Source organism: Equus asinus, chromosome 13, assembly GCF_041296235.1.
Source record: "Equus asinus isolate D_3611 breed Donkey chromosome 13, EquAss-T2T_v2, whole genome shotgun sequence".
Classification (NCBI taxonomy): Eukaryota; Metazoa; Chordata; class Mammalia; order Perissodactyla; family Equidae; genus Equus; species Equus asinus.
The window spans coordinates 36,389,990-36,406,274 of record NC_091802.1 but is presented as its reverse complement, the minus strand read 5'-3'; the positions used below and the strand labels follow the sequence as shown (position 1 = coordinate 36,406,274).

General features: G+C 56.6%; 1 protein-coding gene across 1 annotated transcript; it reads left to right on the top strand.

Moving 5' to 3' along the window:
* Positions 1 to 400: 400 nt before the first annotated feature.
* PDK2 (pyruvate dehydrogenase kinase 2) lies at positions 401 to 16,120 on the top strand. The gene is made up of 11 exons (XM_014833790.3): positions 401 to 668; positions 2,544 to 2,685; positions 9,334 to 9,405; positions 9,864 to 10,048; positions 10,606 to 10,695; positions 10,897 to 10,974; positions 13,138 to 13,214; positions 13,307 to 13,405; positions 13,586 to 13,693; positions 14,347 to 14,460; positions 15,065 to 16,120. The coding sequence occupies exons 1-11, from the start codon at positions 551 to 553 to the stop codon at positions 15,203 to 15,205; spliced, it is 1,224 nt and encodes a 407-aa protein (XP_014689276.1). The 5' UTR covers positions 401 to 550; the 3' UTR covers positions 15,206 to 16,120.
* The last annotated feature ends 165 nt before the right edge of the window (positions 16,121 to 16,285 follow it).

Genomic DNA, 16,285 nt, shown 5'->3' with positions numbered 1-16,285 from the left:
AGGGAGGGATTGTGACAGGTGAAACAGGCCCCTTTGGGAGAAGGAGATTCGTGGAAGGCTCCCCGGCCAGATTCGGGGACCGCAAGTGAAGGAGACTCGGGGAGGAGAGCGGAGAGCAAGGAGTGGGAGAGGCAGAGGCCTAACGGGCCTCCGGGGAGGGAGGGGTTAACCCGGGCTCAGCCCCAGGAGGCGGGGGCGGAGCGACGGCTGGGAGGCGGGCTCTCGGCGCGGCCTCTCGCAAACAACAGGCCGCCGGGGCAAACAAGGGGTTAAGGGGGCGGGCCCGAGGGAAGCCACGTGCCGGGGCGAGGCGCTATTGGCTCTCCCGGAGTTGTTTGTGAGCGGCCATTGGCGACGTCGGTGGCGGCGCGACGAGCCGATTGGCCGGGGCCGGGGAGGGCCGTCGGGGCCGGGGAGGGGAGGAGGCGGCCGGACCGCTTCGCTGGGCCGGGCTGGGCAGGGCCGAGCCGAGCGGCAGCGCTACCCGCGTGGGGACCGGAGCCCGAGCCCGAGCCCGAGCCCGAGCCCGAGCCCGGCCGCCGCCGCCGCCATGCGCTGGGTCCGCGCGCTGCTGAAGAATGCGTCCCTGGCAGGGGCGCCCAAGTACATCGAGCACTTCAGCAAGTTCTCCCCGTCCCCGCTGTCCATGAAGCAGTTTCTGGACTTCGGTACGGCGCGGGCGGGAGGCGGCTGGCCGTGGGGCCCGCGGGGGGCTGGGTGGGGTGAATGAGGGGTCTCTTAAGGAAGGATTAACGCAGAGGAGGAGAGGCCCTGAGTGACAGGGCAGGGGCTTGGAGGGTCCAGGCAGGAACGGGTTAACGGGAGGCAGGGCCGGCAGGGCCTGAAAGGGTTAAGGTATCCCGGTTGGAGAGACTGTCACTGGGCTGTGATGGGAAGTGGGGGCATTGAGAAGGAGGGGTCCAAGGTGTCTTCCTGAGCTTTGCCAGGGGTCTTGGAGAGTAAGGGGCAGGGAGGGACTAGGGTGTCTCCAGGCTTAAAAGGTTAATGGGGCTTGTTCTGGTACCTCTAAGAGTGTGGGACTGAGAGGAAACACGCGGAGGGGGCGGGGCGGGAGTCGGGGTGGGGGGAGGGCGGGGGGGTGGTGGATGCTGGTGGGAGTTACAGTTGGGTTGGGAGGTGCAGCCTCCTGGAAGGAGACCTGATCTGGGCACCAAGGAGTCAGTTGGGGGAGGGGACTCTTTCAGAACATACCAAAAGGAGAGAGGCCCCTGACCAGTGTATGGCCACCCACTGAAGGAGCTGGCCCCCAGCTGTCTTAGTGGACAAGGACACTTGAAGATCAAATCTGCTCCGGCCTGGCCGCCTGTACCCTGCTGGGCAGGGTCTGGGGCACCATGAGGTGGAGTCAGGTGGCTTGTACCCACCCTTGGCTGCCCCTGGGTTCCTGGGCCAGGATCACCAACCACTGGCATTGTGGGGGTGGCTCTAGAGCAGGAGCAAGGCTGTGCCAGCGTGGTGACTGAGACAGGCATTGTGTGGGCCGTGTCTGTCCCCACGATATTTCCATGGTGCCAGCTGGGGATTAGGAGGGGATGTGCAGGTCTCTCTAGAGTAGAGGAGACAGTGGCTGGCTCAGGTTACAGCTGCGTCACTGATGGGAAGGGGCGGGGAGGTGGCAGTCAGGACACAGGGCCGCGTTCCAGGACTCGTTTCCCTGCCCCCTGCCCTGTTTGAGCTGCCTCCATGTAGGAAAGCCTCCTGGGCCCACTCCCAGCCACCAGCAGATGTCCAGTCCAGACTGGACCCCCATTACAGAAATGTCGGAATCGGGTGGGACTCACAGTAGAGTTTGGTCCACTTGCAGTACAGTGGGGGAAACTGACACATGATGGGGACATGCCCTGAGTGACAGCGTTGGAAGCAGAACCTGGCCTAGAAGCTAGGTCTCCCAACTCTGGGCCATGGCCTTGTTCAGTTCTCCACCTCCTCTTCATGTGAAGCCAGACCAGGGACCGAGGTATTTGTGTTCCCATCCTTGGGCCCTGTTTGCCTCACAAGTGGGCATTAATGCAGGGGTGACCCTACAGTGGGCATCAAGACTGGGCTGGGTGAAGAGGGCCTGGGCCAGAGCTGATGCTGGGACCCTGTAACTGTGGTGGTCCAGGCATAGCTCCCCTCAGCCAGAGCCCGGCCTCAGGAAGGGATGGACTCCCCAGGCTCCTCCTCCCACCTGCATCAACCTCCCCAGAGGGAGTGTCTCCTAGGAGGGAAAGAAAGAGAAGTGAGGTAACTTAGGCCAGAGGCAGCTCCATGTGGGCCTGGGAGTCGCCCTGTCCCCTGTGGTTGAAGCCAGGCAGGGTTCAGCTGTCAGCTGGGGATGGGGAGAGGATGCAGCCTCTCAGAGGGTTGGGCGGGGAGTGGTCGGAGCATTGCAGGGCGTTAGGACAGTTGACTTGCTCTGTACCCCTGGTCCCTTCTCTGAGCCCTCAGGAAATGAAGGATTTAGTTGAGCTGCCCCCTGAGATATCCTCTGGCTCTGATGGTTTGTGGCTCTGTGGGCTCACCTCTCTCTCGCCCACCAGGGTCCAGCAATGCCTGTGAGAAAACCTCATTCACCTTCCTCAGGCAGGAGCTGCCTGTGCGCCTGGCCAACATCATGAAGGAGATCAACCTGCTTCCCGACCGAGTGCTCAGCACCCCCTCGGTGCAGCTGGTACAGAGCTGGTGAGCAGGGGCTAGGTCCCCACACCTCTCCCTCCATTGCCAGATGCCTCTGGGCTCAGACATGGAGTCCCCATGCTCCCAGCAGCCTTGAGGGAGGCGAGGACAGAGAGGAAGCACAGGGACTCCGAGGGGCCAGGGAGCTGACAAAGTCAAGAGGAATGCTAGGCAAGAGCAGGGACTAAGACCGAGCTCCTAGCCTCCATGTCTGGGGGACAGCCCTACACTTACCACCGTCCTTTCTCTGGAAACCCAGGATCCACCCAGGAAATTGTTTTCTTAGCCAAAACCCCAAAAGAGACTAATGTCAGCATTCGCCACCAGCCCTGGTCCTGAAAACCCTTCCCCTGTTGGGTACTGTTTACCTGGGGCGAGTTTGTGGGAAACAGAGAGACAGGAAGAAAGAAATCTTCAAATTATATAATCCAAGCTACAAGTCAGACTGTTTTAGGTGTTGGAAAACATTCAAATAGACACAAGGATGGCACAGTCCCCACCCCAAAGTGGAGGGGCAGAGACCAAAAGTTTACCAAAAATGCAGAGCAGCAGTAGCGGAGGGAAAGGCTCAAAGTTCACTGAAGACCTCTGACCCCGGTTAAGTAACTGGATGACGTTAGCCCGTGGCCGGGCACAGGAAGAATAAACAAGAGTTTACTCTGTAACTGGGCACATAAATGGCTAATCGTGGTCTGTCTTCAGTGGCACCTGTGCGGAAATCTTTGCCAGTTCTTTAGCTGTGATAGGTATGGCTGTGGTTTCCTGTCTGGTTCACGAGCTGCATCCACACCTGCTTTTGGCCCAGTGCCATGCTAGGTGCAGGAAAAAAGCAGCTGCCCCGGGGAGCCCGTGATCTTGTGGGGAGAATGGAAGAGGGTGAACTGAGTGCTACAAAGATAGTGGGAGGACTAGTGAGCTGCTGAAGTTTCCTTTTACTTACAGTAAGAATCAAAATATTATTTCAAAGTAACATTGCTTGGGGTTTTGTCCCCTAGTTGCAGAAGTATAACACGCTCACTTCTGTGTTTGGGAAACACAGGAAAGCGGATAGAAGAGAATGCTGACCACTACCCTCCCCCCAGAACCAAACGCTGTTAAGGGTTTATTGGTGCCCTTCCAGCATTTTTTCTATGCATGGATATGCATATGCATGACTTATTCTAATTAAACGAGACATGGGAAGGAAAGTGTTTCACACACAAGGCCAGACACATAGCTGGTGCACAACGAGTGTGTATTGCATCAGAAAGTTGTGGGGAAGTTGCAGTGGACACATAAAGGAGGTGACATGTCCCTCGGCCTTACAGGGTGCCTGTGTGAACCTGGACCTAGAAAGAAGGGAAGGGCATTCCAAACCAAAGGAACTACTTGTGCCAAGATGTCGAGGCAGGTGAGGGCCCGGCTGGGGCGTCCGAGAACTGAGTTTGTGGATATAGTGCTGTTAGTGCAAGCTGTGAAGGTGAGAGGGGGCACGGAGGGCAGAGCCTAATTTCATGTAGCCCAACCAGATCACCCCTTGCTGGGCCCTGTCCTTCAGAGGTCCAGGACCTCTAAGCCAACCAGCAGTTCCTACCATGGGGCGCTGTGGAAGTCATGAGGGGGAGACAGAAGGTGCCATCTGTTCTCCCCACACCTCCTCTGGCTCTCTCCGGCTGATTGACCTGGCTGCCTCTCCAGCTGGTTCCTGACTCCAGGACAGGGCTTCCCAGGCCCCTCCCTGCACATTGTGTTCCTAAGAGAGCCAGGGGATGTGGGGAGGGTGGGCAGGGAGCTGCTGAACTGTCGTGACGCCCCCAGGCGTCCGAAGAGCCTCTCCGAAGATAAGTTACTCGTGTGGGAGCTTGCCCTGACTTAGTCTTCCCTCAAAGCTTGTAAGTAATGTCAAGCAACAACAGAAGGGTGTGAAGTTAGGCAGGAGAGAACATTTCCCAGTGCATGATTCAGCTTAAAGGAGAGCTGGCCAAGGGATTGCCAGAGCGTCCTGACACGCTGAAGGGACAGCCTGCTGAGATCATTTCCACAGAGTGGGCATCGGCTGCAGCAGGAGGGACGGAGGTCTGAAGGCAGGAAGGACTTCCTGACAGGGACGAGGTGGCCACCTGTGAAAGAGTGCAGACCTCCTTCTGCAGGAGAATGCCCCTGCCAGCTTGGATGATGGAGGCGGTGGAGGAGGGCAGGGTTTTACAAGAGGATGGGGACGACCTACCAGGGAGCCTGGCAGGAGAGCCACTAGCCTCAGAGTCTGATGAGTAAGGAGCAAAACCTCCCCTTTGGAAAACGGAGAAGTCCTGAACAGATGCTGTTAGTAGGGGTGGTCATGGTTAATGTGTGGTAATAGCTAATGGGGTTTCTACTCACCTGGGGAGAGGTTCTAGGCAAGAGTCACAGTTGGCAATTCGAGAGTCACTGGTTCTAAATAAAGCTGATGCATTATTTCCATTGGACAGAGTTGGTGGGGCCAGACTCTGTTTTGGAAGTGGCTGGAAGGACTTGGAAAGCCCTGGGTGTGGCATCAGCATGCTTGACTTGAGGCTTGGCTTCACTGCTTGCTAGACAGTTGATCCTTAGCCATCCCTATGGTCTCTCTGAGTCTCAGCCTCCTCTGCTGTACAATGGGAAGCCATTCTGTTTCTAGGTGGCACGTGCCCCTGATAGCTGTGAAATTGTGTGGAACTCTGTAAGCACAAGCGATGTGCCTACGCTTCTGGGCAGCAGCACCTCCAGGCCAAAAGTGATGTGGTTGTGGCCGAGGTTTGCTTTGACACTGTATCCCAATAGTGATGACAATGACGGAGCAGACAGACTTGAAGGGGCTGCTGTGTATCAGGCATTGTTCTCAGTGTGCCCGCATATTAACTCATTTCGCCTTCAGCATGACCTTACGAAGCAGGCCTAGTTACCATCCCCATTTTATAGATGAAGAAACTGACATTTGGAGAGGTTAAGGAACTTATCTGAGGTCACTCAGGAAGTCAGTGGGAGAGCCAGGCTTCCAGCCCAGGCTGTGTGATCTGCAGGCTGCATTCTTGGAGGGAAAGGAAAGTGCTGGGACAGTGGCCTGGCATCAGAGAGTTCACATCTCCCAATGCAGGTCAGTGGGAAAGTGGGATGCACCCTACAGAAATCTGACAGCTGCTGTTGCTGGAGCACAGATGGGGTAACCTCGACTCCTCTCAACAGAGAAAGAGCCTGACGGAGGGTGTAGAGTCGGTGGGATGTGCTTCCAGAAAGCTGGGGGTTGAGTGAGAGTTGCAGAGTAGAATCAAATGACAGCAAGTCCCTCCTGTCACTAAACAGAGTCTTTGCGGGGGTTATAGGGAAGGGGGTGGGAGGCAGGATGGCTGGCCCCTTCTCATGAACCTCCCTTGCTGGTCAGCAAGGTGTGTGGACTCCCCCAGCCTGTGGGCCCCCCACCCCCACAGGAGCCAGTCCTCACCCTGTGAAGAGTGACCACCACCAGGGCAATGGCTCCAGGCACCCAGGGCCTGCTCCGCGCCAGGCACTGGCTGGGGCTTTAGCCCAATGCACCCATTCACTCCCTCAGCCACCCCTGCAGGATCGGAGTAGAGACTTGACCTGCATCCTCTCTTCTAACTGCACCACAGCCCCGCAGAATGCCCACTGCTGTGAGCCCATTTTACAGACGAGGACCTCAGTGGCTCAGGGGCCTCTTTAGGGCACAGCCAGCAATGGGACCTGAGTCTGCCTGGCTCAGGGCTCTTGGCCACCACCCCTCCACAGAGTGGCCTCAGGACACGTCTCTCATCTCTCCCCTTCTCACGTGCCATCACCTTGTTCACACCCCTTGTCTCCAGCGGCTGTCACACTGATGCACACGCCCACAGGTGCACAGACTTACACATACTCCCCACTTGCTCAGCACTCCCTCCTGCTCCCTCACAAGCCTGCACCCCCTCCCCCGTCACCCTCACACTCATTCCAACACACACACATCAGCTGCCTCTCCCCACATTCCACCCCTCCTGCCTCCCAAATCCACAGCTCTGGACTGGCTAGAAAGCCCCAGAAGGCGGGGTTTGGGACCTCCACCTTACCCTGGGCCAGGGGCAGGAAGCTCGAGATCTCACCAAGGGAGTCTTGGGCCGCCTTGCTTACTGCTGTGGTCGGTAGGCCCAGGCCATCCCTCGGGTGTCATGTTGGGCCCCCACTGCCTGTCTAAGGCTAGTTCTTTCTCTGGCCCTGGAAGGAGTGGGCCGCCCAGGAGCCAGCATCACTCGACCCTGTTGTCTCTCCTTTAGGACCAAGATCTGGCCCAGGGTGAGAGTTGGTGTGCCAGGCCTCTGGGGGCTTCAGGCCAGGTCTGGGTCCTCTGGGAAGAGTCCTCCTTGTCTTCCCCTCTCCCTTCCGAGAGTGTGCCCAGACCGCTCCCCTGAAGGAGTGGCTCTGCAAGGGAGACAGGCAGGGATTCCAACCCTGACTCACGGGCCAGGAGCCCGAGGCCTGGGGCGGGCAGCTCTCCCATACCTGTGCTGGCAGGCGCTGTCTGTTGTCAGTCCATCCTGGTGCCCTTTGCTCTGCTTCATTGGCCACGTGCCCAGGCCCCGTTTCTGCCCTCTAGGGTTCGTTAGGCAGCCACAGAGGGCGATGCCAGCAGCTAGAGCACTCACCATACCCCTGGGTGCTGGGATTCTGGCCGTCCCCCACTCCTGGCCAAGCACGGGCCAAGCCTGTCAGGGCCTCCCAGCTCTGCCCTGCTCCCTCCCTGCTTGCCCCTCGGGTCTTGGGAAGGAGTTCCAGGGCCCCTACTCTCCAGCTGGTCTCCTCCTTTTCCTCTCTCTACCTACCTCCTCGCCCCCCGTCCCCTCTCCCTCCAAGAATCGTGTGAGCATGAAGCTGTATCATGGGCGTGGATAGGGGACAAGGGGTTTGGAGTCCCACAGGCCTGCGAGAGAGAACCCCAGCTCTGCACGTTAACTTCCTCGTCTGTAAAACTGGTCTAGCGGTAGTGCCCACCCCACAGGGTAATCGTGGAGGTTAAAGTCAGGGAGGAGGTTAGCACAGAGCAGAGCCCTGGCACAAGGCTGGTACCCAGTAAATGCTGGCTGTTAACACCATCAACATCAGGAGCGTCACTGTTAGGACCAGTGTAGACGGTGAGCAGCTGGCCTTGTGGTATAGACTTGGAATCAGACAGACCTGGGTTAGAATCCCAGCACCACTGCTTACTGTGTGGCCCAGGGTATGTCACCTGCCCTCTCTGAGCTGGTTCCCTTGTCTGCAAAAGGGTAAAATACTGTGTGCTCACCCAGGCTGCTGGGAGAGGGCAGACTCTGTGTAGCCTCAGCACAGGCGGCACTGACGGTCATTGCGTAAGTGCTGGCTGTTATCAGACTCCAGGGAGACTGAGGGGAGGCCTTAGAAGTGCCGCTCTGGTTGTCTGCTGGGGCTGCAGGGATGGGGAGGCAGAGGGGCAGAGCTGATCTCTCCTGCTGTCTCCCCCAAACCCCCATCAGTGATGACGCCACCTCCTGCGGGCGCTGTGCTGGGCCTGGGTGGGGAAGGCAGGCCGGGAGCACCAGGGCTGGGACGGCCCCATTCCTTCCATCCAAATATGGTGTGATCCAGAGCCTACAGCAGTACAACCAGGAGGAGGCTGTCAAGTGCTCCCCGGAGGGCTCAGAGGATGCTCTCAGCTGCTGTCTATGTTGAGCCACTATTCATAACAAAAGCAAGCGTCTGGAGAGTGCTCACTATGTGCCAGGCACTGTGCTAACTGTCACATTAATCCTCACCAAAACACAGTAATAGCAGTAGGTGCAAAAGACCCCCCATTTTCCTGATAAGGAAACTCAGGTCCAGAGAGGTTCCACAGCTTAGCCAGGGCCACCCAGCTTGAAGTGGAGAAGCCAAGACTGGGAGTCGGCAGAGCCGGCTCCCGAGGCAGCTCTCACCCTCTTCTCTACTGTCTTAAGCCAGAGGAGGAAGAGCGGCAGTCGGCAGGTGAAGGGGGGAGGGCGTTCGGGGCAGAGGGCACCTCAGGACTGGTGGGCTGAGCGACTGGAGCAGCCCCAGCCTGTACAGTGGCCTCGCTGGAGACTCCAGTCTTACATTATAGCGCTTCCCAGCTGCGGGCTGCTTCAGGCCTCAGCTGAGGGGCCTGTGCAGTAGGGCTAATTCCTCACCCAGGAATGCTCCTGCTGTGATGGGGCCTGTTCTAGAGCTCCTCAGGGCCCTCAGCAGGCCCGCCTTCCACCAGAGACAGGGCTGGGCATGCCCACCCCACCCCCCCGGGGCCTTTGCACCCACCACTGAAAATCCAGTTCCTTAGGTAGATCACCCAGTCCTGGTGTCCAGCCCGGAACCGCCCAGCCCAGAGTCGGGGGTGTGAGGCTGTCATCTCCAAGCCCCTTCCAAGACTACTATTCTTGCATTCCAAAGCAAAGGTGTTCTAAGGGGACCAACAAATTAGAGATTTTCTTGCATAACTTACTGTGTTGTCAGGGCAACTCAACATACAGATGAAATGGAGTGAGAGAAATTGTGCTACAGCTTGTCGACCGGTGCAGCTCTGTGTGGTGCCCACAGTGGGGGCAGAACAAGAATGAGGGCAGGCGAGTTGAGTGGAAAGGGGGCCTGGCCTGGCGCCGCCTGGAGCTGAGGCGATGTTCCCCCACCCCCACCCCTTGTACACAGGTATGTCCAGAGTCTCCTGGACATCATGGAGTTCCTGGACAAGGACCCCGAGGACCATCGTACCCTGAGCCAGTGAGTAAAGGCCCTGGTTGGGGGCAGGAGGGCAGGTGCAAGCAAGGGGCACCCCGGATCATAGCCCCCAGGGCAGAAATGCCAGTAGGCTGGAAGAAATGACCCCTGCCCTCAGGGATATCCAATCTGAGGGAGGAAACAGACTCTGCTTCAGGGAGCCTAAGTCTGATGGGAGAGGCACAGCCGCCATTCTCAGGGAGGCCCTTGTCCCCAGTGCGCCCTGAGTCTAATGGGGGGAGCCAGGCCCCACCCCTGGGGAGCTCCCAGGCCGCTAGGCAGCAGTGGGAGATTCAGCGTGGTCTTCGGGAGGAGTAGGGAGGGCACTGTGTGTCCATCATCAGGTTGGGAAGGGGTGAGTGGGTGAAGACACGTGGAGAGGAGGTCAGAAGCGGGGGAGAGTCTGAGGGTGTCCCCAGGACTGGGACTGGGTGGGGGCCAACATCTGCCCCTCCTCACAGGTTCGCTGACGCCCTAGTCACCATCCGGAACCGCCACAATGACGTGGTGCCCACCATGGCGCAGGGCGTGCTGGAGTACAAGGACACCTACGGCGATGACCCCGTCTCCAACCAGAACATCCAGTACTTCCTGGACCGCTTCTACCTCAGCCGCATCTCCATCCGCATGCTCATCAACCAGCACAGTGAGCCGGGGCCATGAGGGGCTGTGTAGGGGGGTCAAGGGCAACGCTGAAATGTGTTGTTTTAAATGTCTACAGAATGCCAAATTATGTCACCTTTTTAAAAAGTGTTCAGTGTAGTATTCATAAAACTCATTACGTTCGGAAACAGGTTGTTTAGAGTTTTTTATTCCAGGAGTATTCACTATGCTTGTTGAGAAATCATAGCCAATCGAAAATTAAATGAATTCCTCACACTCAAGTAATTTAAAACATGAGATGGTAAAAATTATGTTTAAACGGTATAGCAAAAGAGAAGGAATGAATGTGATGTGGGATGTGATGTGGGATGAGCCCTCTGAGAAGAAGCAAGCTTCAAGCCTGCAAAGGTCCAAAAGTGGCCTGAGCCAGGGATGGAGGGGTCAGGGGTCAGGTGTCAGGGGAGGGAGGGCACAAGGGTGGGGAGGGGGTGCAGTTTTAGGGCTAGAGGCAATCAATATGGAGGTAGAGAGCTGGAGAGCCCTGGGGAAGAGGGAGAGATGGGGCAGGCCAACAGCCCCCTCCTTCCCGTCCGCCTGCAGCCCTGATCTTTGACGGCAGCACCAACCCAGCCCACCCCAAACACATCGGCAGCATTGACCCCAACTGCAACGTCTCCGAGGTGGTGAAAGGTAAGCATCCCCACGGTGCCTGGCCTATAGAGGGACCCCATGACCCCTCCAAGCTTCCCTGGCCAGAAGGTGACCCATTCCCCAGTGGGTGGGGGCCACATCCCCATGGATTTAATGTTGGTGATGGCCAGTGTCGGTGCCAAGAGCACTGCCTGCTGGGTGTGCCACCCGATTCCCTGCATGGCCCCTCTGTTCCCTCAGATGCCTATGACATGGCCAAGCTCCTGTGTGACAAGTATTACATGGCCTCACCTGACCTGGAGATCCAGGAGATCAATGGTGAGTGAGCGAGACTGTGTGGATGTGTGTGGATGTCTGTCTGTCTAAGGGCTGGGGATATGGGAGAGGAAGACGAGATGGGGAATCAGGAAATGAACTGTTACCTGGATGGGGGAGAAGCAGAGTTATTGTATTGTTATTATTATTATTAATTTGATAAATATTTATTAAGCAGTAAATACAACAGGCAAGGTCCCCATTCCCATGGAGCTTACATTCTTGGTGCTGGGGAGGTTGGGGAATGGGGCCTTTAACCAATGAACAAATAAATATAAACAAGATAATTTCAGATCATGATGAGTGGCAGGAAGGAAATAAAATGTGGTAACGTGACAGTGATGGGGAAGAGTGGTATATTAGATGGGATATCAGTTTGGCTGCCTTCCCAGAATCCAAATAACAGGGGCTTAATTAAGGGAGAGGTTTCCCTCTTTGCAGCCCCTGGGTGGAATGGTCAAAGCTGGCTACCCACCCTCACGTCTCAGTTCCAGCCTGGAGAAGGGGAAAGAGGATATGGAAGGCAGGGCTCAGCAGTAGAACCCATCACTTCCCTAAGTCCTGGCCACCCCAGCTGCAAGGGAGGCTGGGAATTTAGTCTTTGGCTGGGCACCCATGTGTCCAGCTAAAATGTTAGGGGAGGGAGGTGTCCATGACCAAAAGAAGAAGGATGAATGGATACAAGAGAATGGGTACAGGGGTCCTACTTTGGATGGGGTAGTCAAGGACCAGAAAGAGCAGTGTGGTGGATGACAGGTTGGAGAGAGAGGCTGCGGCATCAGGGCCCGTGGGCCGTGGACAGGAATTGGGATTTTGAATGCACTGGGAGCCACTGGAGGGTTTGAAGCACAGTAATGACAGAGTGCGACTTACATTCTAAAGATAATTAGAGGTTGGAGGAGGCAGGAGAGGACACAGGAAGACCACTGGAGGTTACTGTAGGAATCCAGGCAAGGGGAAGGGAAGACAGCAGAGATGGAAAGAAGGGGGTGGGTTTGATAAATGTCTTGGAGGTAGGGATATAAAGGAAAGGAGGATCAGGGACCTGGGAGGTATCTCCATCCTTTCCCTCACCCACCTGCTCCTCAGCCAGCCCCAGCCTGTGTGCTAGAAATCCAAGATGTCTCATGCCTCTGTACCTGGTAGTCACCCTGCCCACATCCTAATTTTCCCTTAAGCCCAGTTTAAGTCCAGCTCCTCCGAAAAGCCTCCCCAGACCTCCCGGACAAGACAGTTAGGCCCCCGTCTGTCCAAGGTATACCTCTGTGTTGCACTGTTTGAATTACTTGGAGGCAGAGACCAAAGGGTGCAGACAGGCCACTTTGCTTCAGTGTCCCCAGAGTCAAGCCCGGGGCCTGGCACACAGCTCTGGGTACAACACCGAATGTGAAAGTCAGTTGTGTGTTTCTCTGTCTGGATTTGAATTTCTGCGAGAATTGAGCTAAATCTTGCTCATCTTTATGTTCCCCTGCCCAGCACCACTCCTGAGATTCGTTCATTCATTGATCCATTGTACATTTATTGAGCTCCTGCTACATGCAAAGCTCTGTGCCAGGCACTAGGAAAAGACACACAGTCCCTACCACCAAGAAAATCTCCAGGCTAGAGTGATTCTTGGGGAGCAGGATGCTGGTGTCAGAATCATCAGGGAAGCATCCCTCTCCCCTCCCCACTAGGTGAAAAGCTCTCCAGGGGATTCTGTATCCAGATGAATGCTAGTAGGCTGGATATAAGATGGATAGATACTATTTGAATGGATGAATGATGGATAGACAAGCAGTGGAAGAATAGAACGGATGGGGTGGATATTGGAGAGATGTACTCTATGAATGAATGGATAGATGAGGATAGATGTTTGAAGAGATGCATAGTTGGATGGTTGAATGGACATTGGATGGATGGTAGAGGAATTAATGGATACAATGGGTAAATGGATGGATGGACAGACGGACATTTGTGTAATTGGATTCTGTATGGATAGATAAGTGGTTGAATGGACACTGAATGAATGGATCAATGGATGAATGAATGCTGGATGAATGGATGAACAGATAGATGGACATAGATGGGTGTTGAATGCTGGGGGCTAGATGCTATATGAATGAATGTTGAATGGTGATGAACTCTTGACAATTTCCTGATTGCTGGTCTTGACTTGCTTGGCAGCAACCAACTCCAAACAGCCAATTCACATGGTCTATGTCCCCTCCCACCTCTACCACATGCTTTTTGAACTCTTCAAGGTGAGGAGGCTGGGAGATGGTCCTTTATAGGGGGTGGGGGGCGGTTAGGGCTAGGCTTCTCTCACTCATCTCTTACCTCTTTCCCTCCCCAGAATGCCATGCGAGCAACTGTGGAAAGCCACGAATCCAGCCTCACTCTCCCACCTATCAAGGTCATGGTGGCTTTGGGCGAGGAAGATCTGTCCATCAAAGTATATGACCCTTAACTTTGGGGGCCAGAGAGCAGTGGGGTGGAGACGTCCCTCCTGTCAGGAGATGGGCTTGGGAAAGACCCTGGGGATGGGGAAGACCATGGGTCAGGGGTGTCAAGGGGTGTGGGGGTGTGGAAAACTGAGGTCTGGAGAGCCCCTGACATGTCCCATCTCCCCCAGATGAGTGACCGAGGCGGGGGTGTCCCCTTGAGGAAGATTGAGCGACTCTTCAGCTACATGTATTCCACAGCACCCACCCCCCAACTCGGCACTGGGGGAACCCCACTGGTGAGATGGCTTCACTCCAGTCCCCCTCCTACTTCCTAAAGGATGCCTGTCTGTCTTTTCCTCTCTTCTCATCAAGTTGTCACTCTTCCCCCTCTCTCGTTTCCTTGTCTCTCGTGGTCTCTCCGTTCTTGGGCGGCTGTGTGTGACATCAGTCACCTCTCCCTGGTCTGGGCCACCCTGCTCCTCTGGTCTCCCCCTAGCCTGTACCCAACCTACTTATCTGTGCCTGTCTGTCTGTCTGTCTGTCACCTTTTCTCAATTCTCCCTCCTCCCAAACTTACCTTTCTCCTTGCGTTGTTCAACCTGCTGACATCTCCCTGCCCATTCCCAGTGGAGTAGTCACGGCTGAGTTTGGGAAATAGAGATTCTGAGGAGCCCAGTGACCTGTCCAGACCCCCTGGCTACCAGGGCCGAGCTCCTCTTCCTGCCCCGCTGACTGTCCGCCACCCCCGTGCCTGCTCAGCCTTCTTCCCTCATCCCACACCCCATCTTGCCTTGGCGCTCTCCCTATCTCACATCCTCTCCTCACCCCAGTTCTGGGAATCCCCCTGCACAACTCCAGCTCAGCACTCCACACTCAGCACATGGGTGCCTGCAGCTCCAGGAGGCCCAGCACCAGCCTCCTAGCACACCCCCTTCCTGTCCCCTTGCAGGCTGGCTTCGGGTACGGGCTCCCCATTTCCCGTCTCTATGCCAAGTACTTCCAGGGGGACCTGCAGCTCTTCTCCATGGAGGGCTTTGGGACGGACGCTGTCATCTATCTCAAGGTGAGGCCCCTGCCTGCAGAGCCCGGCTGCGGGGTTTGCCTACAGGGTGGCAGGACTGGCCTGTTGTTAGGTTTCCTTTCCATCCCTCCAGTCCTTTCCTGATTCCAGACTCAGAGAATCAGAGCAAAGCTACAGTTTCCTACCCTCCAGACACTCCCAGCATGGCAGGCAATGTCAGGGGGTCCATGTCCATGATTAAGACCCCTGTTCTGGGGACCCCTGACTTGTTAGACCCAGAAGGAAGCAGGGAAACTACAGAGATCTTTTCCTTCAGCTCAGGGGGGTACTGAGGCCCAGAGTTAGTGACCTTGTTCAAGGTTACACAGCTTGGCTTCTCCCTCTCCCTCCCTGACCCTGTGAGTGAGCAGCCTTCTTAAGTGGGAGGAACGAGACGTGGAAAGGATGGACCCTTTCATGGGTCTTCCTGGGCCGGGGTTACTTGCCACAGCCAGCGTCTGGCACCTGGCTGGGCTGACTCAGATATGGGGTCAGAGGTGTGGGCCACAATTGGTGGCCACCACAGCCCACCTTGCAGCAAGGGTGGTCTGCTGAGGAGTGAGCAAGGTGCAGGGACGTGGGAGAGGCTGACCCTGCTGCTCTCCAGGCCCTGTCCACGGACTCGGTGGAGCGCCTGCCTGTCTACAACAAGTCAGCCTGGCGCCACTACCAGACCATCCAGGAGGCTGGCGACTGGTGTGTGCCCAGCACAGAGCCCAAGAACACGTCCACGTACCGTGTCAGCTAGGGGCCGCCCCACTCCTCTGCACCTGAGAGGATGGACTGCGGTCTCCGGGACCGGCCACCATGGTGACCCTCCCCAGCATCCCCAGGTTGGGGGAGGCTCTCCCTGATGACCAGCTTCTGTCTGTGAAAATCACTGCGGTGCCCAATCTGTGGTGACCCCTAAGTGCCAATCTCTGTCTCATGGAGACCCCTAGGTGGTCTCCCTGGTGTCCAATCTCTGTGGGCGATGCCTGAGGATTGGGGATGTCTCCACCCTGATGGGGTATCCCAGAGTTATGTCGCCTCTCTGAGACCAGGGCTGCCACTTTTCTGCCAGGGGTCCTAGATCTCCCTCACTGCCCTCCATAGTCCTGGCCTTCCAAGCGGATGTGTTCCTGCTTGCCTTAGTCCCAAGCCTGCACAGGCATCCTGGCCCTGGTCCGGGGTCAGTGTTAGGAAAGGGTCAGATGCCCCTACATCTAGGGTAGTGGGTGGGAAAGGGGATGCACCCTTGGACCCCTGGTTGGGGACCTGGTCTTGCAGCCTCTCCCTCCACTCAGAGCTTTAAGGTCAAGGTTGGGAGGGAGGGAGTTCTCACCAGGGGCTCACCCCTAAAGTGGAGGAACCTGGGAGGACCCAGAGGTTCAAAGCCCTGCAGGCGGCCCCAGCAATGTTTCTGCCGCCTCCCCAGCCCTTCTCCGGCATGTCTTCACGTACACACGCCCACACAGCCCACCTGAGCTCCAGACCCCAGCTCCCACTGTGCCCAACATGTGTGCCAGGGTGGCTCTCCCTAGAATGCTCTGTGTACATAGCTAGTTTTATAGCCCTGAATTCCCCCACCCTGCCCCTTAGCACACAGGGGGTTAAAGTTGTGTGCTCCTCCGAGTGGCTGTGATGGTGACAGTGACATCCACAGTAAAGAGATCGAATGAGACTGCGGCCTGGCTGCTTTCCTGGGGGGAAGAAGATCCACACGTGCAAGTGCATGTAGGCTGCAGTCCCTGTGACCAATGTATGACGCGCTCGGGACACCCACCCAGCTCAGGACACAGCCCGGTGTGTACCACGAGTACCCCACCCCATAAAGCCATCCATTCAG